At 35.4% G+C, this 21,716-nt stretch overlaps 2 protein-coding genes across 2 annotated transcripts; one reads left to right on the top strand and one right to left on the bottom strand.

Moving 5' to 3' along the window:
• The first annotated feature begins 795 nt into the window (after positions 1-795).
• Positions 796-6,183, top strand: LOC131313754 (glycolate oxidase 1-like). Its single transcript, XM_058342251.1, has 12 exons — positions 796-934; positions 2,378-2,553; positions 2,759-2,883; positions 3,113-3,159; positions 3,309-3,386; positions 4,058-4,182; positions 4,355-4,421; positions 4,516-4,578; positions 4,662-4,731; positions 4,835-4,935; positions 5,310-5,414; positions 5,780-6,183. Exons 2-12 carry the CDS (start codon positions 2,414-2,416, stop codon positions 5,963-5,965), a joined length of 1,107 nt encoding a protein of 368 aa, XP_058198234.1. The 5' UTR covers positions 796-934; positions 2,378-2,413; the 3' UTR covers positions 5,966-6,183.
• A 1,837-nt stretch (positions 6,184-8,020) lies between these two features.
• On the bottom strand, positions 8,021-9,814 carry LOC131313332 (protein TIFY 5B-like). Its single transcript, XM_058341587.1, has 2 exons — positions 9,487-9,814; positions 8,021-8,434 (listed from the first exon to the last, which is right to left on the bottom strand). Exons 1-2 carry the CDS (start codon positions 9,658-9,660, stop codon positions 8,243-8,245), a joined length of 366 nt encoding a protein of 121 aa, XP_058197570.1. The 5' UTR covers positions 9,661-9,814; the 3' UTR covers positions 8,021-8,242.
• Positions 9,815-21,716: the final 11,902 nt, after the last annotated feature.

Raw genomic sequence — 21,716 nt, 5'->3', positions numbered from 1 at the left:
TAGATGTCTATGTACTACAATGTTAAAAAAAAAACTTTTTAGTGTTATGTGGTTCAGATTGTTACGTTGAAGGCCATTTTTCAAAAAACAAAAAGAAGAATAAATTCTCATTACTTCATTCTTTCCATATTCCTCTCCTTTGGTCTCAATTACTCATCAAATGACCCTTAGTTCAATCTTTAAGTTCGATCATTGACAAGGTTCATAGAGGAAAATGCACCTAAAATCAAAATATTTCGAGCCAACTTCCGTGAAAAATTCAGACTTTCTTTTTGATGTTATGATCACATAAAAACATAAAACTTTCAAATCTTTCATTGAACTTTAACTAAATTTGGTTCAATTTCAAAAAGAAGAAGAAGAAGGAGAAATTCAATTTTGGCATGCAGAAAACACTTAAAAATTTAGAGAGAAGAGTTACTTTTAATGTACTATACATAGTTGGTTGAAAATATATGAATTACTATTACAAGGACTTATGCTTATGAGAATGAAGACTATTGAAGGGTTGGGGGCATTGTTGGTATATTCAAAGTAAGGACACCAAGACATCAACATGTCTTGGAACTTTCCGTCAAATTTCTAACGTTACTTGGATGGAGGGGGGAACATGTATATTTTCAGTAAAAGGAAGGGAAGGCAGAGTCATTTTAGAAACCACAGGGGAGGTCAGTGAAATTTGCCCTCTTAGTTGCACAAAATTGAAAAAAGCAAATCTTTTGTCCCTGCTCTTCTCCCGAATTCTCTCTCTTCTTAAACTAATAAAAAATAATTGCAACAGCTTTTGCTCTGTATCACCTCGGAACTTCTTCGTTCTTTCATCTATATATATATAGATACAGTTATCGACACACCTTCTCTGGGAGGTACTCCGTATTTCAAGATTCATTGTCATCTTTCCACGAGATACTTAAGTTCCGCAAAGGAGGCCAAGGTCTGTTCTTCTGCATCATACACTCTTTCTTTTTCTTAATGTTGGGGCCTTGATACCTTTGGTCTCAAAACTCTGGACACGGTCCTTAATTTTTGTGTGTGTATGTATCTCTCTTTATTTATTATTCTCAAAAATCTCTGTCAAATGCTTACAGCCACCTCGGATGAATACTGGGCCAGCTTGCGCGGACCTCAAACGAATCCTTGTAGCCCCTCCCATACCCATTTCACACGCGGAGTGAGGTTGCCTCGAGAATTGTTGCCTAAGAGAATCGAACATGAGACGTTAGAGTATCTCCACTCCTTACTCAGATTTTTACATAAATTTGAGTAAAAACTTAATTTGGTATTGTGTGTTGCAATGGGTAAACTCAAATCCAAGCACAAATATGCACAAATTTGAGTAAAAACTCCATTAATGGCAATATTGTAAATTTAAAGGTTTAAAATTTGCCAACAAAAATTTGAGTAAGAGTTTGAGTCTTAACCAAATTTAGTACAATTTAGGTGCATGTTTCAGCTGGTTGTGTTTCACAGGAATTCTCTCTTTGAATTTGGATGTTGACTGATGGAGGAAACAAAGAATTAGTAAGTATCATAATTGGTGAACATTCACATGTATTTAGGAAAAAAATGGATTAATAGCTATACTTGATTGAGAAAACTCAATAAGGTCAGAAAATTGCTTTTCAAATGCAGGAAAACAAGATTTGGAGTTGTGTAAGAGTTAGTCCTTCTCAGTGGTTATTGTTTATATGGATGGATGTTCAACTGATTGTATTAGTCTATGATTCAATCTGGCAATATTCATTGAAAAACTGAAATCATGGTTCCATAAGTTCTTTCTGTCTTCCTTAAGTCAGAAAACAAAAAGGTTTGATTGATTTCTTAATGGACTGGAGAATGAACATACCTGACAAAGAAAATCTTCAGTGGTAAGCAATACAGATGAATTGCGGGTTATATCTATCAGAAGTACATTTGACGAAGAGCTTTTTCGACTGTGTAATCTGGAGTTCATGAGCTTCCCACTTATCTACATGATACTCGGGGTAAAACTTTAGGAGTAAAATAACTTTGGCTGATAATATCAGCCACAATAGCGCTCTGCATTCCATATCAAGCCCCTGATTGAGCCAAAATGGGTAGCATGTGATTTCGGGGCTGGGGCGCCTTATTGGGTATGTTTTGGGACCTTCTTCAGGGTTTGCTCTTGCAGCACTTCCACTGTTTCATTCTTCACCTTCTTTGTTGCTTCAGGCTTTCCTCTTGAAGTACTACTTCTTTCTTGGGTATATTTTAATCTGAAAATGTTCTTTCCTTTTGTGTGCCGCAGATATACATGTGGATTCATTGGTATATTGTTGAATTAAGTGTTTGAAAATTATGAATGTCAAAATTGTTTGAAACGAACTTAGCTTGATCCTTACTGATATTATTTCAGGACTTCGTTGTATAGCATAAATTGTGCACTGGAAAGATGGATCAGATAACCAATGTTATGGAGTATCAAGCCATTGCAAAGGAGAAGCTGCCAAAGATGGTTTATGACTATTATGCATCTGGTGCAGAGGACCAATGGACTCTCCAAGAGAACCGCAATGCATTCTCAAAGATTTTGTAAGTTCTTATCTTGATGAATGTAAACCCCTCTCTCTCTTCCCTTTGTTTCCTTATCTAGTGATTTATGGGATTAGTTTTTACTATTGGCAAAAAGATGAGGAATAAACCATGTCAAGAAACGTTCCTACCACACTCCTGCACATTGTATTTCAGGTTTGAATGGTGCTTCTATTTAAGCTCTATTTTCTTGTTCAAAAAATAGGTTTCGACCTCGTATTCTCATTGATGTTAGCAAGATAGACATTACCACAACTTTCCTGGGCTTCAACATTTCAATGCCCATCATGATTGCTCCAACAGCTATGCAGAAAATGGCCCATCCCGAAGGTATCTAACATTTCCGAAGCTCGCGCTTCTTTTACTGAGTAAAATTTTTAACGCACAAGTATGGATGGAAATGTATTGGGTACTCATAAATGTATAGAGTCCTGCATGAATGAAGATATATTCAGAGTGAATACAACAAACACACCTTCTGAGGGCATGTTTTAATATTGCATTATTGGAATGAAATTCAAGGCAGATTGATGGGGGCGCTTTTAACTCTTTGTTGCAGGAGAGTATGCCACTGCAAGAGCAGCATCTGCTGCTGACACAATTATGGTCCAGTTTCTCTCCTCATTGTTTCGGTTTCACTTTGTTCCATAATACTGGCTTTTCTTTATGGACCAGTTGTACCTTGGCTCAGAAAGTTTAATTGCATTAAACATGATTTTGCCTCTTAAGTTACTAATGATTGGTTGGTTGTCCAGACTCTGTCCTCATGGGCTACTTCTAGTGTTGAAGAGGTTGCCTCTACAGGACCTGGCATTCGCTTTTTCCAGCTATATGTGAGTTTGAGAGTTCATCTTGTCTTTTTTCTGATCTTGTTTCTATTATTCCTTCTGGGAAAAGTTGAGTAATTCGCTGCAGTAATCCATTGGTTAATAACTTATCCCTTTATGGTCCGATTGGATGCTGCCAAAGGTAGGGGGACAAGCTCACCTGGGCGGATGAGGAAATGAGGGGACGTTTTTAGCTCGGTTTGGATGGAATAGGGTGGATGAGGAGTGGTGAAAAGGTAAAAAAAAAACCAGGGGGATTAGGCCGGATAACTTATGCCCTGGTCGAGAGCAGTCCAAATTTTTTGGCCCCAAATCCTGCTTCGGCGGGATTAAAATGGGAGGGGGATGAGTATATCCTGGTAAAAAGTTTTCAGCCAAATCAAGCAAAAAACGTTCCCTCATCCGCCCAGATGAGATTATCCCCCTGCCTTTGGCAACATCCAATTGGGCTGTAAAGTTATAGGCCTTTCTAATGTAGTTTTATCTCTTAACTCTGAATCATTTGTGAATTTACGGGTTCTACCACAGATTCTAAAATGACACATGCATTGCCACCCAATCAGCAGTGTACCCATAGGCTCATTCTAAACGCTTGAATCTTAGCTAGTGTTTGATGTTTTCAGTATCTTTGCTCTATTTGCATTGCTTTATTAACTCTCTGTCTGCTTATCCTTCAGGTGCTCAAAGACAGGAATGTGGTTGCCCAGCTTGTTAGAAGAGCTGAAAGGGCAGGTTTCAAGGCGATTGCACTAACTGTGGATACCCCGAGGCTCGGCCGTAGAGAAGCTGATATTAAGAATAGGTGAATTGCAACAATCACCTCTTATTATTCACACACACCAAAAAAACAATCACCTCTAATTGCGTTTTTAAAATTTTCTTGGTTGAGTTTTTCTTCTGTATTAGCTATTGCTTAACTGATTGAACTGGATGAGGTTACCTATGTCCTAATATTTTGGTGGATTCGTCTGAAGATTTACTTTGCCACCACATTTGACACTGAAGAATTTTGAGGGATTGGATCTCGGGAATATAGATAAGGTGAATGACATGAATGATTTACTTCACGTATTGACCACTGGTTTTCATTTATCTGCTGTGTTTTCTCATGATAATTTTCCGGGTGACCATGCAGACAGATGATTCCGGATTGGCTTCATATGTTTCCAGCCAAATGGACCAGTCTCTTAACTGGAAGGTGAGGTGGCTTTCACAGCATGAGATTTTGCGTGCCGCAGCTGGAAATTATTATTCAAATAACTTGCTTTGCGTTTTGGACAGGATGTGGAGTGGCTTCAAACAATCACCCATTTACCTATCCTAGTGAAGGGTGTCTTGACCGCAGAGGATGGTAAGTATGTTGAAAATGGAAGTTTTTTCTTCACACTCTTGAAGTTCTTGTTAATTTGGTAATATTCTTGTCATGTAATGCACTTCTTTGGAAAATCATGTAGCAAGGCTATCAGTGCAAGCTGGAGCAGCAGGAATCATTGTTTCAAATCATGGAGCTCGCCAACTTGATTATGTCCCTGCAACGATTATGGCTTTGGAGGAGGTATATCTGTTTTCTTTGAAATGTACCACAAATTCCAGAGTTTTGAGTTACACGTGGTGTTGTTAGTAGGCGTGGGTAACCAAGTAGTTTAGTTCTGTAAGAAAAAAGAGACCCCTTTCTCTTTCCTGTGATTTTCTTTGAAGAATTATTCATTCTTTAACTCTTCATCCTATCTCTGTTCCTATTTTTATTTCTCATTAGGGTTGTAATCACTTTCCTATTGATCTCTCTAACAGCATGGCCTCAATTTTTTTTGGGAATGGTTTCCAAATCTTATACTTCTCTCTTCATTGAAAAAAGAGTAATTGGTATTCAACTTGTCAACGCCATGTTTGTCATATTGATATATTGTGGTTGTTGGGGTTAATTTACAGGTTGTTAAAGCTGCACAAGGCCGAGTTCCCGTTTTCCTAGATGGTGGGGTTCGGCGTGGTACAGATGTCTTCAAAGCATTGGCTCTTGGAGCGTCAGGAATATTTGTAAGTGGAATAGCATGTCTTACACCTTCGTAGCAAATTCAATACTAATGGCTCCGATGATCAGAGCATGGAATTATGTAGTTACCTATCCTCGACAATAAGTTGGAATGAACACAATCACGCTCCTAGAAATTCTAGTAAGAGCCATGAATGAAGAGTGTTCCCAATGTCTAGGTTTTTTTTTTTCATCACTAGTTTTATGTGTCCACCCGCTGTTCAAAAAATCAAAAAGTTGTGTGTCCACCCCTAACATCCACTACTAAATGACTTAACCTTTTTATGGTGTTTCTAGATGGAGCACGTAACAATTCCAGATGTATTTTTTATGCACGTCTTTTTACTACTAATCTTACGACTAATTCTAGATTGGGAGACCGGTGCTGTTTGCCTTGGCAGCTCATGGCGAGGCCGGTGTGCGAAAAGTGCTTCAAATGCTTCGCGATGAGTTTGAGCTAACTATGGCGTTAAGTGGTTGCCGTTCGCTCAAGGACATTACTCGTGATCACATAGTGACCCCGTGGGATGCTCCTCGTGTTGTGCCAAAATTGTAAGATAAGCAGCACTGATCTGAAGCAAGGTTTGCGAAATGGTCCTCTCAGAACTGAATGATATGAATGAGCGGTGGTTGATGCTGCCGTTTATGTATGTACTCTTTCTGAACCATAAACAGTTGTGTTGCGTAATAAATGTCGATTTGAAACATTTTGTAGGATACACGGCTCTTATTACTACATGGCAATAATAAAAGGGGAATATATTCTGAAGCGCATTCCACTGATCGTTGTTAAAGTTGATAATGTGACTTGAATCTACTGGTGTGCGAAATCATACTCATCATTTTCCACTTCCTCTTTGTTGCATTCATATGAATATCAACCTTTCTCGCACAGAAAGAGATGCTCGAGCTGAAAGCTAGTAAAAGTTTTCCCAACCCATTTCTTGGATCAGGGTTGGATTGAGTGCATATGCTAAGGCCCGTTTGTTTGACAAGATCCATACTTATATTTTTTGATCGGAGGAAAATTCCTTTCAATATCAAAGCCATCTGGCACTTACAAAAACGTGTAGGCAAGTAAAGATTCTATCACAAAATACGGGAGTGAATCAAAATTACCAAAATGTAAAGACACGAGCCCAAACACTAATACTCTTGTATGTTCTATGACGCGTACTTCCAAAGCAGACCAACATGAGGTGTCGGCATAGGGTCCCGTCCACTATTTAGTCGTAGAGGATCCTAAGGGAACTCTAGCTCAAACCATTTTCAGGTAGCGTAGATGGAATCAACAGACAGAAACGCAAACCAAAGCTATGCATGCCGGTCAGCTATTGAGAGGAAAATAGTGCCAACGGAATGCCAGCAAGCCTTCATCGTCTCGAGCATGGACGCCACTCCGGTTCAAGCCCCCACTATCACAGCAGGCTCCGGCGCGCGGGAAGGCAAAAGCCGGCGACATACGCAGCCACTGGTTTCCATTTTCGAGACCCAAACCACACAACCGAAAGGAAAAAACTTATTCACCCATCACTAGCACCCACCGGACCCGACCAGTATAGTCGCCGGACTGAGGAAACCAGCTGGGAGAAAATCGAACAAAAACAATTGGAAAAGAAAACAAAACCCCAAACCCAACCTCATCTTTACTACCTCATCACCGGCCTCAATCTACCAAATTTGGGAAGCCGAGGAGACGAACCAAACCAGTACACCCACCAACGGTCGGAGACCTTATTGTAGCTTTGCAACGCTTGGACAATACCAAAATGGAGATCGATGAGATAACCCAAGTGGAGAGCGGAGGGAAGCAGAGGAGGGGAGAGGGGAGGGGAGGAGGAGGAGGACTAGGGGAGGGAGGGCGGTGGAGGAGGCATCCCTCTCCCCCCGAAGATACCCTAGCCGCATGATTTATCATTAGGAAAAAGGTTTGCTCCCTCTTAAGATCTTGGGTTTGAAACCTTCTAGGTCATATTAGCTCTTTTGGGGCCATACACTCCTAATTAGTAGACAGTGGGATTGGTCATTCAAACCGTTTATTAACTTTAAAATAATTTTTCGAGTGACCTTTGTAAAAAATTAGCTCAATTGGATATATCTAAATGGTTGACACAATCTTTCAAGTTTTCATTTAGAATTTAAGATCCAACGAAACTTAAGAGTTTGGAAAATTGAATCAACCACTCACACATTTCCAATTGATCTGATTTTATGCAAGACCACTCAAAAAATTATGTAAAAATTAATAAACGGTTTAGATTATTCTTGTGGCATGGCACACGCCGTTGTAAATTTTCAATACACATAATATTTCGGTACCCATAGTTGAGTTCTATTATATATGCTACTCCTAGGCAACACAACTCATGTCAATCAAAAAAATCTACAATAGATTTGTTTTTCTCCCTTTTTTTTTTTGTTGCTTTTTTCTGTTGTTTTGTTGCAGTTAATTGGTTAGTTGTTTTTTTTTCTTATAAAAAATACTAAAAAATTGAGCCGAGGGCTAAGTTGAGATTTCGGAAGTGACCGTAGTTGATATTTTCTTTCTGAAGCTCGTGACTCATGTATTTTTCATTTTTTACAGACCTCAAATTTTGTTCATTCATCAATATTAATGACAATTTTCTTTTCCGATAACAAAATAAAATTACATGCGTGCCCCGTGGGCCATGGATTTTACTTTAATTCCTAATCAAGGATCCAGAACTGAACAACAATCTCTACAAAAGCTCTTGATCTCTTGGCCTAAATTACTACTAAATCAAATTAAACTCGATCTCTCAACTCAAAGTGGATCACTAGCAAATATATATATATAATAACAAGTGATCGATCAGTAAGGAGATGTTGCTTGAAATCGGTTCCTTCTCTTTTGGAGGAACCGTTGCAGTGATCTCTTCATAGAGAGACCTGTGGTAGGGCTACACACCGGAGACTGAAGCAATGGTGATGGGAGCTCTGAACCAAGCAAGCTCTTCACCTTTTCTTCCATTTCTTGACTTGCAAGCATCATGATCGCTCTCGCCTGCGCCCAAACATAAATGATACTATGATTGAACAAGTTATTGGTAATATTGCTGACAAAAATAAAATTAAACAATTGTTGTTGATATGTTTAGACAACCAAAACTCATGTGATCGTTCTTTTAATGAAAAATACTATTTCTTTGCTGCTCAAAGATAAAAAAAAAAAAACAGTCAACACTCATGTGATCGAAACTCGAAAGAGGTGGATCTCAAAAGCTAAGAAAGATTTTATTTTCTCTCCCTGACTCTTGGGCTCTACGCATCAACCCAATTGCTATATTGGAAGGTGAGGGTCTCCTTGGCGTCAAGTAGGGTGGTGTGCCCTTTGGATGGATCGTGTCTCGGACCTATATATGAGTTAATTAAATTATTCATTTTGTTTTGCTTGTCAAGTTTGTTGTAAATGCCAAAAATAATAGGCGTGTTCATTTATAGGACACTGGACAATGGACATCCATATGAACGAAACATAATTTTCTTCGAGTTCTTTAATTTAAAATCATAGCCGTCAGTTATTTTTAAGCAAAACATACTTTGTTCGTTTTGATACTGATACACAATGAAGATAATTTTTGCCTTTGATAATAAAAAAAATCTCATATTTCTGATATGGACGGAAAAAAACTCGATTAGCCAAACAAAATGAATGAGTCGAATCAGTCTCCTAGATCCGAGATTAGATCCAACAGGAGTCCCAGTATCCGATCTCCACAACCACTGAATAATATTTCAGAGTATTTGGACATGCTCAATTAAACTAAAGTTCCGTGTGATAATCCATCGCATTTTACTTTAAAAAAAAAAAAAAACCACATAACATGATTTTCTGAAAACTCATCATGGTGATTTGCTTATATTTTTACATCACCCTGCGTAACAATGAGCAAATAAGCTAAAGAACAACAAAACAAACTTAATTTGGTGTTTTGCCTTAGTTTGAGAAATAAGCAAACAATAAGGATTCCTGAATAGTTTAGGACTCAAATATGACAAGTTAGCTACAGAGAGAGAGAGAGAGAGAGAGAGAGAGAGAGAGAGAGAGAGACATACCTGAAGCTCTGTGACGTCACAAACGCAGACCCTTCCGTTATAGAATATAGTCAGCGGCCGTTGTTCTTCTCTCTCCACCTCCTCCTCCTGGTGGCGGTTGTCGTCGGAATCCGGGAAACGGAGAGCCGCGGAAGGCGGTACGAGGCGGAGGCCCAAGTTACAATTCCTCTTCATTTTTCAAACAAGACCCGAGGAATTAAAAAAAGAAATTCAACAAAAACGAGGTTTTGAAAACGAACGGACGACGTGGATGAAGAAGCCCAACAGCTATGAGAGAGAGAGAGAGAGAGAGAGAGAGAGAGAGATGTATAGGTATACGTCTGCTGGCCGTTAATATATATATAGGGAAGGTGGTTTGTGCGGTGATCACATGGGTCCCTCATGATTTTTTTTTTATTTTAAAAAAACGTTTTCCTTCGTGAAGTACGCAACGCACGCAAAAAGGAGAAATCGGCGGGTAAGGAAATTGTGTTCGTTCAACGCCCCCCCTACCCAAGAAAAACAACAAGGGAAGGGAAATTACATGAATGGAACGTGAGGAAATTCAGAGCACGTGGAACACGATTTCCCCACGCACCCGCCCCCACTGGCCACCAACGAAAACCGCTCCCTTTTTAACTGCCTCTACTTCGCCAGGAATTTTTGCGCGCCGGTACGGTATATCTGGTCGGCAATCTGGACCGTTTAAATACGTTTTCGATAATTCAAATTTTAGGAAGAGGAAAAGAGTAGAGAGAGTGGTTGGGTGAGGCTAGGGGAGAGAAGAGAATAAATTTGGGCTCTTCGAAACAAGTTTGAAAGGTCCAGATCGTCAATGGATACCATCACGCTTGGCACCCAAAAACTTACTGTATGTAGGAATATGGAATATGCTCCATATTGTTTCACCGCTTAATGTGTTTTTTTTTTTAAACAGCCCATTGCTTGGTTGAACAACATGTATATGTGAAATGTTTTCTTCTTGCAAAATAATTTTTGTGGATGGCCAAAAAAATTGAGCGTAACGTGGATCCATACAAGTTGGAGAATAAAATACTCCACATATATTTCGACAATTATCCTGATCATTTCAAGTCCGGCCTTGAAGTTTCCAGGCCCAAAGCAAATCTTTTTTTTTATTTTTTAAAGTAAATCTTTAATAAGAGATGCATTCATTGAAATTAGAATCTTAAATGGATAAAATAAACATTTATATTAGATAATATAATGGTCCTAATCTTAAATGGATAAAATAAACGTTTATATTAGATAATGATCCTAATCTATTAGTTTGTATTGATACACCAAATTGGTGGTCATGTATATCACAATCTTGTATCCTTACAAGTATAAATACAACTGCTCCCTCACAGTTTCAGTGTGAGAGATTACATTAATTCCAATATTATTGGTTTATCTGTCTAGAATTATTTTAACCACATAAATTTTGCTAAGTGCAAGATAATACGTATGTCCACTAATAAAAGAGAAAGAAAAACATAACCATGGCAATTTGAATTGACAAATCATTCACAAGTCCAGATACATCCAAATTCCCGCTTTAGTTAACATTACATATATCAGATAAGCAAAACAGTAATTTTGTTCACACAGATATTTTAAAAAAAAAAAAGATTGTGCATAGATTTTTGTGTGGGGTTCACTATGGGTCTCACACAAATGATGCGAGCCGTTCATTAAATGTACAATATTTTTTCAAGGGCTGCCGCAGAAAATCAGATAAATCCGATATCTATCGGTGCTCGATTCAATCATATAACTTTTCATTTAAATTTTGGAATTATCGTCCAAATTTTTTTTTTTTTTTGTATTTTTATACTTTTCTTGATAATTCGTCTAGAAAATTGTTTCACTTTAATTTTTTGGATCAATTATTCGCCTCGATGAGAGGAAACAGAAAAATATAAATATGTGGACCGATGTTAAACAAATTTCATATAAGACAATATTTTAGACAAAAAAAGGGTTAATTTAAGAAATAGTCCCTCTAGTTTGTATGCAATCTCAATTTCGTCCCTATAGTATTAATTGTGTCATTTTTAACCCTGTAGTTTATATTTTGTCTCAATTTGGTCCCTCTCATTGACAGTGTTATTAGAACTAACGGAACTCTGGGGAAAATTGATATTTCACTCGTAGAGGGACGAAATTGAGATAAAATGTAAGCTAGAGGGACTGTTTTAAAAATTTTACATTTTATTTTTGATTTTGCAAAGACAAACTGGTACTTAATATATTTCTCACCTTAATTATTTTTCTTTGATTGAATAATCAAAATATATTTGGGGAAATAAAAAAATATTATTTTAAAATATAAAACAGATAATATTATGAAATTTGAAAAGAATCCCTTAGTTAAATAACTTTACATTGAGTTTTTTCTTTCAATGGATTTATCTTGATTTGTACAATCCCATTATGTTCTTTTTCACTCTATTAGAAAAAAGAAAAATGTTTCGTAACAAAATGTTTCATCACAACTTTTTCCTTATTCACCAAAAAAAAAAATCTTTATTTTCGCTATTAGAAAGAAAGAAAAATGTTTCATACAGGGATTAACAAAGTGTTTCATAACTTTTTTTTTTTTTTTTGTAATCGCATAGAAAATAACATATGTAACGGGATTGTAAAAATTAAGATAAATCCAGTGGAAAAAAATCGATGCAAAGATATTTAACTAAGGGATGGTTATCGAATTTTATAATATTATCAATAATATATTTGAAAATAAATTTTTTAATTTCCTCAATACATTTTGATTATTCAATTAGAGAAAGATTTTAGGTGTGAGTTTGTCTTTGCAAAATAAAAAAATGTAAATTTTCTAAAATAGTCCCTCTTGTTTATATTTTGTCTCAATTTCGTCCCTCTAAGAGCGAAATGTCAATTTTACTCATGAGTTCCGTTAGTTTTACTAACGCCGTCAGTGAGAGGGACCAAATTGAGATAAAATATAAATTATAGGGTTAAAAATGACACAATTAATTCTATAGGGATGAAATTGAGATTACACGGAAACTAGAGGGACTATTTCTAAAATTAACCCCAAAAAAAATTGTTTGGTATTTTTCGTCTATAGTGAACTTTGCTTTTAGTCAATTTTTTTTTATTTTTTAGATTCCTATTGTTGTGAAAGATAATTAATCCAAAAAATATGACGCGAATCTAAATTTTTTTAGAAAAAACAAACACAGCACACAAAATGGGAAAGTAAAAACGTTAGGGAGAATGGATCCTAAATGGGTTGTGATATAACATTCATAATTGGCGAAAGAATTCAAGAAACAATAAAAATAATTGATTAACTAGCTAGACTTTATTCAGATGTTCAGTTTCAACGCCGTAGAAAGAATTTATATGGTAACATATTTTATGGAATAGCCGATAAAACTAAGAGCATCCACATTGTAATAAGCAAATTGGCATGGATAAGCAAACTTAACAACAATGCTAAAAAAACACCCCACATTGTAATAAGCTGTAACGCCCCGACTTTCCGGAAGCAATATAAAATAAAATCTTAAGAAAATTTGCTAAATAAATATAATTTTTCAAAATAAAGTTTAACTATTACAGTCATAAGATAAATTTACTGATTCAAAATACATTAATTTCAGAGCTGACTCTAGGCTTGATACAAATCTGAAACATACTCGATTTTCGTTCCTGATATTCTTTCCGTGTTGAATTGCAACATCTTTGAATCCTCTCCATTGAATCCTGCGCCCACTGGCAAATTGATCGCCGAAGCAAACGATTTGCCAGGATACAGACGTATCCGTGAGTGATAAATCACCCAGTAGAATAATCCAACCCAACCACCCCTCTTACTTTACAATTAGCAGGTAACAAGATAATATTGAATCGAAGAAACCAAACAAATATTCTCCACATAAGCCAATTCATTACTATCCATAACCTAATGTGAAATCTAAGATCTCTCCGCGAGATCTTTCCTCCCCAACCGCTAGCCATGCCCTGTCCCATGAGATCACTTTCTTTTGTTGTCATAGATTGCACCTCAATTATGTACCTAGCGTGTATCCCTCTTATTACAACAAAAGGAAGTTTATCATGCCCGAATCATAACTAGGGTTCGCCTATCTTATGCACCACTTTACAATCACCACAATCATCACTGGGCTTACTTTGCCAGTATCAATTTATCACTGGATACCCACCAGTTTTAATTCATCAATCAACACTGGGCTTACTTTGCCAGTTTCAAACCATCACATCCAACTCATCACATCTCAAAATCCCGCCTGTAGGCAATCTGAAAATAAAACTTTCAATTTATCCATTATCTAGCATCGTCTAGAAGAGTTCTATTTCACAATACACCCCATGTCTCTAGGGTCCAATCTAGCATTCCAATCAAGTAATAGTGCAATATACAATTAAAACGAATAATAATTGAAACAAACTACAAGCAAAACAATCACATAACCTTTTATGAATGGGTCGTTGCCCTTAGTCTCGTATGGCCAAGATGATAATAAGTAAGAGCTTTTTAAAAGAATTTTAAAAAAAATATTTTTCTAGGCTCTCATTAATTATTTTTAAGTAATTAGATTAATTAAAAACTAATTTAATGCATTAATTAGGTAAAAATATTAAAATAATTAACGTGACCTGATTAAGAGTCTGAGAGGTTTTATGCAACCAGTTGAGTATCAAAAGTTGGGTTCGGAGGGTTGTGGGATTATTTTAAATGAAGATGTTAAATAAAGGAGTAGTGCTATTGGTACCGACGGTACCATAGGGAAAATGTACCGACGGCCACCGGACGGCCGTCTCCGGCCACCGGACGGCCGATCCGAGCCGTCCAAAAATTTTAAAAAATAAAACCGAGTGGGCCTACGCGGGAATCAATGGCATCCGAGGTGTGTAGAGTACTTGATCCGAGCACCCCTTTTTCGTGTATATACACGTATATACAAATATACACGAAAAATGGGTGCTCGGATCAAGTACCCTACACACCTCGGATGCCATTGATTCTCGCGTAGGCCCACTCGATTTTATTTTTTAAAATTTTTGGACGGCTCGGATCGGCCGTCCGGTGGCCGGAGACGGCCGTCCGGCGGCCGTCGGTACATTTTCCCTATGGTACCCGTCGGTACCAATAGGATTTCTGTAAATAAAGTGGCCGAAAGTGAAGTAAATAGATAATAAATAATTTACTAATTAAAATATGTTGAGATTAACAAAGTTTCATCTTCGGAATGTAGGGAGTCTAAATAAAATTACTCGGGCATTAATAATAATGTTTATAAGGTCGTAAGGAATTTTTGATTGGAAACGCTATAGAAATAATAATAAATGGTAAATTAAATAAAAATATATTAATTTAACAAGATATCATCTTTGAGATGCAAGGAGTCTAGGAAAAATTAGTTTGGGTGTTAAAACGTTGTTTGGAAGGTCGTAAAGATTTTTCGTTAGTAACTTGATAGATAACTAATAAATAATTCAATAAATAGATAATTAAATAAAAAAAATATGATTTTAACAAGTTATGATATTTCAGGTGTGAAAAGTCTAGGAAAAATATTCCGGGAGTCAAAAATGAGGTTTGGAAGGTCGCAAAGTTGTTTCGAAACATTTAAAACCAACTCAATCTACCAGATAAATTAAATTGATATAATTAATACGTTTTATACTACGATGATATTATATTGTAAGAAAATAATATCACATTAGTAGTTTTTTATAATATTAATATCAGACAGGTTGTAAAATAAATATCAGAAGGGTCATCTTCTCAGTAAATAATTACAAATAAAGTGTCAAACTCAAAAATAATATCAAATTGGTGAATACGGCAGAAAACGCACATTGAACTATATTTTTTTCGTTCGGGACATAGGGTTAAACATATAAATACTGAATATACTTAGAAAAGAGGTTGGATAGGATTATAATACCTTGAATTAGATCGAATTGATTTTAAACCGAAACTTAGAATTTGGAGAAGACAACTTCGAGTTCTTTGATCGGGAGATTTTGGAACAAAATTGGACGATGCTTGGTGATGCTAGGAGTAGTAGGAAGAGATTGGAATGGTCGGATTGAGTTTCGGTTGGGTCTTGGTACGAAACCCACTTTTCTCTCTCTTTCTTTCTCTCTCTAAAACTCCATGGATTGGAACTTGGTTTTCTCTCTCTTTTGAACTGGTGGGGCGTGGGGAATATTGTGATGTAAATTTCGAGGGTCAATGGGGAGGGGTTATATAGGTGAATTTGGAAGAGGTTGGATAAGAGTGAATTTAATGGAGTTGGGCTCATGAAATTTGGAATGGACAAATTTGGCTTGGTTTTAGGATTAGGAAGAAAGTAGAGACTGAGTAGGAGACGGAGAAACGGAAGGAGTTTGAGGTGAGGGAGGAGAAGGAGTGTGCATGCAAGCATGTGTATGTAGGAAAAATTTAAAAAGAATGCATATATATATATATATATATATATATATTGCATGTGTAACAACCCGAAAATTTTAATTAATAATAATGACATATAATTAGTGTTATTAATAAGGGAATTAATTTTTTTTAAAGATTAATACAAATAAGAATTTTCCTATTATAATTATCCTATTCTAATTATCCTATTTTAATTTCTTTTAATTGCATGCATGCATAATTACAAAATTCCTTCCCTCTCTCCTTCTCCTACTCAATCTCTACTTCCTCCCTAACCCTATTTTTCGTCCATCTCAGGCCCTAGAGTTTGATTCCTCTTTAAACTCAATTTTATCAACTTTTATAAAAAAATTCTCTTATATATACCCCATTAATCCGACCCTAGGGCATACACAAAATTCCCCACGCCCCACCAGTCCAGAGAGAGAGAGAAATCGAAGAAAAATCGAACTCCAATCCATGGAGTTCTAGAGAGAGAAAGAAAGAGAGAGAAAAGTGGGTTTGCATTCCAAAACCAATCGAAACCCAATCCGACCATTCCAATATGTTCCTACCACTCCTAACATCGCCAATCGTCGGTCAATTCGAGCCCAAGGTCCCCCGATCGCCAAAATCGAAGTTGTCTTCTCCAAAGTTTCAAAATTCGTTTTAAAATCAATTCGGCCCGAACCAAGGTATTATAATCCATTCCAAACACTCCTCTAAGTATATTTATTGTTTTTATGCGTAACCCAATAGCCCGAACGAACCCATGCATTAAAACCGTGACCAAAAACCAAAAAAATCGAATCTGACCCGAACCTTGCGGCCGCAACCTGCGGACCGCAAGAACCAGTCGCGAGTTCGCGGCTGGGCTTCCCACCGCAACCTTTGACCGGTCAGACCTTGCGGTTTGACCTATTTCGTTTCGAATAGACTTTTCGACCTTCCGAACATCGTTTTCGACCCCCGAACTATTTTTTCTAGACTTTTCACACTCCAAAGATCATAACTTGTTAAGATCATATTTTTTTTATTTAATTATCTATTTATTAAATTATTTGTTCGTTATCTATCAAAGTTTACAAACGAAAAATATTTGCGACCTTCCAAACAACGTTTTAACACCCAAACTAATTTTTTTTAGACTTCTTGCATCTCAAAGATGATATCTTGTTAAGATAATATTTTTTTTATTTAATTTACTATTTATTGTTATTTCTATAGCGTTTTCAATCAAAAATTCTTTACGACCTTATAACCTTATTATAAATGCCCGAATAATTTTATTTAGACTCTCTATATTCTGAAGATGAAATCTTGTTAACAGTAGCATATTTTAATTTGCAAATTATTTATTATCTATTTACTTCACTTTCTGCCACTTTATTTAAACGTCTTTATTTAAATTAATCCCGTGACCTTCCGGACCCAACTTTTGACACTCGACTAGTTGTATAGGACCTGTAGGACTCTTATTTAGGTCATGATAAATGTTTAAATATTTTTATCCAATTAATGTATTTAATTAGTTTTTAATTAATCTATTATCTTAGAATTAATTAATAAAAGCCTAGAAAATTTTCCTTTTAAATTCCTTTTAAAACTCTTACTTTATTGTTGACATTGTGACTATACAAGATTAAGGGCAACGGCCCGTTCATAAGAAGTTGCGTGATTACGTTGTTTATTAATTGTTTTAATTATTATTGATTTGTTGTATATTGCATCGATTTGAGTGATAGATTTGGACCCTAGAGACATGGGGTGGTATGCGAGTAGAGTTCACCTAGACGATACTAGATAATGGATGAATTGGAAAGTTTTATTTCTAGATTGCCTGCAGGCGTGATGCTGAGATTTGTGATGAGATTGAAACTGGTGTGTGTCCAGTGATGAGTTGATAAACTGGCGTGTGTCCAGTGATGATTTGATAAACTGGCGTGCGTCCAGAGATGATGGTGAAGTGGTATATAAGATAGGCGAACCCTAGTTATGATTCAGGCATGATAAACTTTCCCCTTGTTGTAGTTATTGGGATGCATACTCGGTACATAACTTAGATGCATCTGCGACAGCAAAGGGAAGTGACCTCATGGGACCGAGCATGGCTAGCGGTTGAGGGAGGAAAGATCCCGCGGAGGAGATCTTAGATTTCACGTCAAGTTAATGGATAGTAATGAACTGATTTATGTGGAACAAACTCTGTATTACTTTTTCGCACTATTATTATTCCTGCTGCTTGCTAACTGTAAAGTAAGAAGGGTAGTTGGGTTGGATTATATTTCGGGGTGAACTTGTTCACTCAGGTACGGATTGCCTGGCTTCCGTGCCAGATTTTGCAGATAATCAAGAAGAGACACCAAATCCCGAAGGTGAACAATTTTATGCTGAAGAGAACCCAGAGGTGGAAGCCGAGCCAGAATATGCTTGGGACCCGTATCAAACTTAGAGGACGGCTCTGTTATTTTGTTAGTTTATTACCACAAAGACTATTTTCAGTATTTCTACGATAATTTGAAATAGACGAAACTTTAGGGTGAATTATCCGGTTTGGATTTCGAATTTTAATTTAATAAATTTTTAGAAATTAATATTAAAACCTCCGATTTTATTTTCAAAAATCGAGGCGTTACAGCATGCATAATTGTATTTTAAAAAAAAGAATTACATTAAGGAAAATAATTCTAATAATATTATATTTAGGAAAAAAATTCCGGGTCGTTACATAAACAAAGTTACAAGTTTTTTAGCAAATAATCAAATTCCATCCATTCTATAACCAAATTTAACAACTTTTACCAATAACCAAAACTCAATAACCAAACTCAAAACTCAAAAACTAAAAAACACCACACATTAGAAACGTCTCATCGAGACGCATAATTTGGTGTGGTCGAGTGTGTGATTAAAACTCTTTTGCAATTGGACATAGGTGTATTGCGTATTGTGGGGTTTTTTTTATAGGGATGCAAAAATAATCAATGTGAAGGTAAAGTGTGTTAAGTTTGATTATGAACTAAATGGATAATCGAATGTTAACGTGACATATTTTTAAGAAGGTTGTTAAGTTTGATTATAACATTGTAAGTCATATTTTGCACCAATACTGTTAACTTTAAAAACATTTTACTTTTGATTATAGCATTGTGGATACTCTTAGAGCATCCACAGTGGAATAAGTAAAATTAAAAGATTGGTAAAGTTAACAATGTTTGTTAAAAAAAGTGTTCACATTGGAATAACTAAACTTAACAACTCATCAAATTTTGGCCTTTGAATAATTAAAACTAGCAATCTTTTGCCAATAACCAAATTTAATGATTCCTATATTTTTTCAATCAAGTACACTCATTATTATACAAAAATCTTATCTCTCTCTCTCTCTCTCTCTCTCTCTCAACAATGTTTTCAAAAAATAATTTTAAGAAACTATTTTTTTTAGAAACTTTTTAAAAACACTATTTTTGATTTTCTTTTATAAAAACAGTTTTTTTTTACAATTTTTTTTTCATAGCCTATTTTATTATACAACTGTTTAATTTTTAACTTAAATTATTCTTTTTGTTCTTCCCTATGATACGCTTATTTATTGTATTGGTTGAATTGTTAGGCTTAATTATCTCGTGGGTTCTCACAATTGATATAGTTTATCGACTCTCGAGTTTGTAATTTGTATGTACACATGATGTAAATAATCGCTCCTATTGATTGATGCAAAAAAGAGAAGTTAAATGTGAATTTTACGTAGTTGATTTCGCTTTCGTTGGCTATATATATTCTTAATTTCATTTCTTGTTCAATTTTCAGGATATTTTCAAATCAATACTATAATTTTGGGAAATGTTCAAGTATTGTATTTGTCGAAATAAAACAAACTGCCACGAGATCAAATGTGTATACAGTATATACCTATTAAGCGTGTTCGTAATGGATTTGGGGAGCCTGCTGGCCGAAGGGGTAACTACTAGAAGATATTTGGACCAAATTAGTTATTCCATGAACACTGGCTTATTCTAATTGTCAGTAATTTCTTTTCTTAAGCTTTCGATCAAATTATTTGGGATTAAGCATTTGTCTCAACAATAAAAAGCTCATATAAATTGGAATTTAATTTGTTGGTTTTTATATTTCGAACCAACCATTGAGTGATACCATATTACGTATCATATTAATTTTCAGAATCTCAAAACTAATATTTTTTTTAAACCCAAAATCTCGAAAATTTATAATTTTGTATACCCAAACCTAATATTTTTTGATGTGGAACTTTTTAACTTACTGGGTTGGGAATAATATGAATTCTTCTATCATGTGACATAAAAGTACAATTTGAGCTTCTTTTTCAAATCGTGTTAAAAATCCATGATTTAAGGTGTTTTGGTCAGATGAGGAATTTTCAAAAATAATCCTCTTAGAAAATTTGTGTAAGCTTTCGTCATAGTTTTGCACCTTTTAGAATCATCTAATCAAGACAATTAAGTAATTCAAAACAATTGAAAAAAAAGATCAAGTAAATATAATACTCCTATATAAACAACACAAAAAAGGACTAGGCTAAAGCATCCCTAACTCAACTAATGAGAAAATACTTAATATTTGTAGTAAAAATAAAAAAGAACTACTAGAAAAGAAGACATAATCAAAACACTTGGAGCATAATGTAATTTGAAGGGCATCGTCAAATTTAACACCATTAGTGAATTAGTTAACAGTAGAGGAAATATTGGTTATGGTTTCAAAAGTAAGGGAGTGTGGAGTTAGAATTTTCGTATTTTGATAACTTGAGGGAGGGTCTCTGCATTTGTGAGAAACTCAAGGGAAGGTTAGTGAAATTTACCCTACTTTTTCCGTAGGGACAGGACAGGGACATAAGAATGGGTCAAAGATAGGTACCATGTTTGTTTTTGGCAAATGTTGCTGTGAACTACGTTTCAGTTCTTTCTTTAATCCGAGTTTGACGGATCTTTCTTGCCCCAACTTCTAGAAAGTGTCCGGCAAGAAGCTGAGAAAATACTGTAGAAGAACAGGATAAAAATAAGAGCCCTGCTTCGGGATTCCGAACAAAGGATGCACATAAGTATATTGAGTTGATTCTTCGCAAGAATTTTTAAAAAAATATTTTATATTTAATAATCGACTCGAATTATTTGTGTGTAATTCGTGGTGGAACCTATAATAAAATCTGTGCACTAGTAGTTTGTGTGAATAGACTTTCTGTTCCATTAATCAACAAGTTATGGGGCACAACTTTTTTATTTTGTTCTCATTTAATTATTATTATTATTATTTGTTCCATTTGTTAAGTTTTGTGTCAAATTTTTTTGTAATATTGGTTCGTCTCGACAAGAGAAATTTAAAAAGTAAAAATTATGAACTTTACACATGCATTTTGAAAAATATTCAAGCAAAAGCTCGAAAAGTCAAATTTTTGGACTTTTTCATGGATATTTTCAAAATTACTTGTGTAAAAGTCATAAGTTTTTACTTTTTTGATTCTTCTAGTTGAGATGAAATAATAATACATAAATTGAGGTAAAATTAACAAATGCGTAATTTTTTTTGAACAAATACAAAAGCAAAAAGTGTGGTTCACAAATTGTTGGTTTGGGGGAAATCATTATTGAATAAGATTGTAAGACATTAGAGCAGGATCCTTCCAATTTTAAGTCAAAATTGTACTTTTGTACCTCATATTAAAATTCGAAGAGTAAACTTTTTGATGTTGCATGTTGATCTTTCAAACATGACACTTCAGACACAATTTTCTCAATAAGAATTCATAACGCTTTTAAAAAGATTAAAAATTAACTCAAAAAGCAAAACAAAA

The sequence above is a fragment of the Rhododendron vialii genome, chromosome 13a (assembly GCF_030253575.1).
Source record: "Rhododendron vialii isolate Sample 1 chromosome 13a, ASM3025357v1".
Lineage (NCBI taxonomy): Eukaryota > Viridiplantae > Streptophyta > Magnoliopsida > Ericales > Ericaceae > Rhododendron > Rhododendron vialii.
This window is presented reverse-complemented; position numbering and strand designations above follow the sequence as displayed.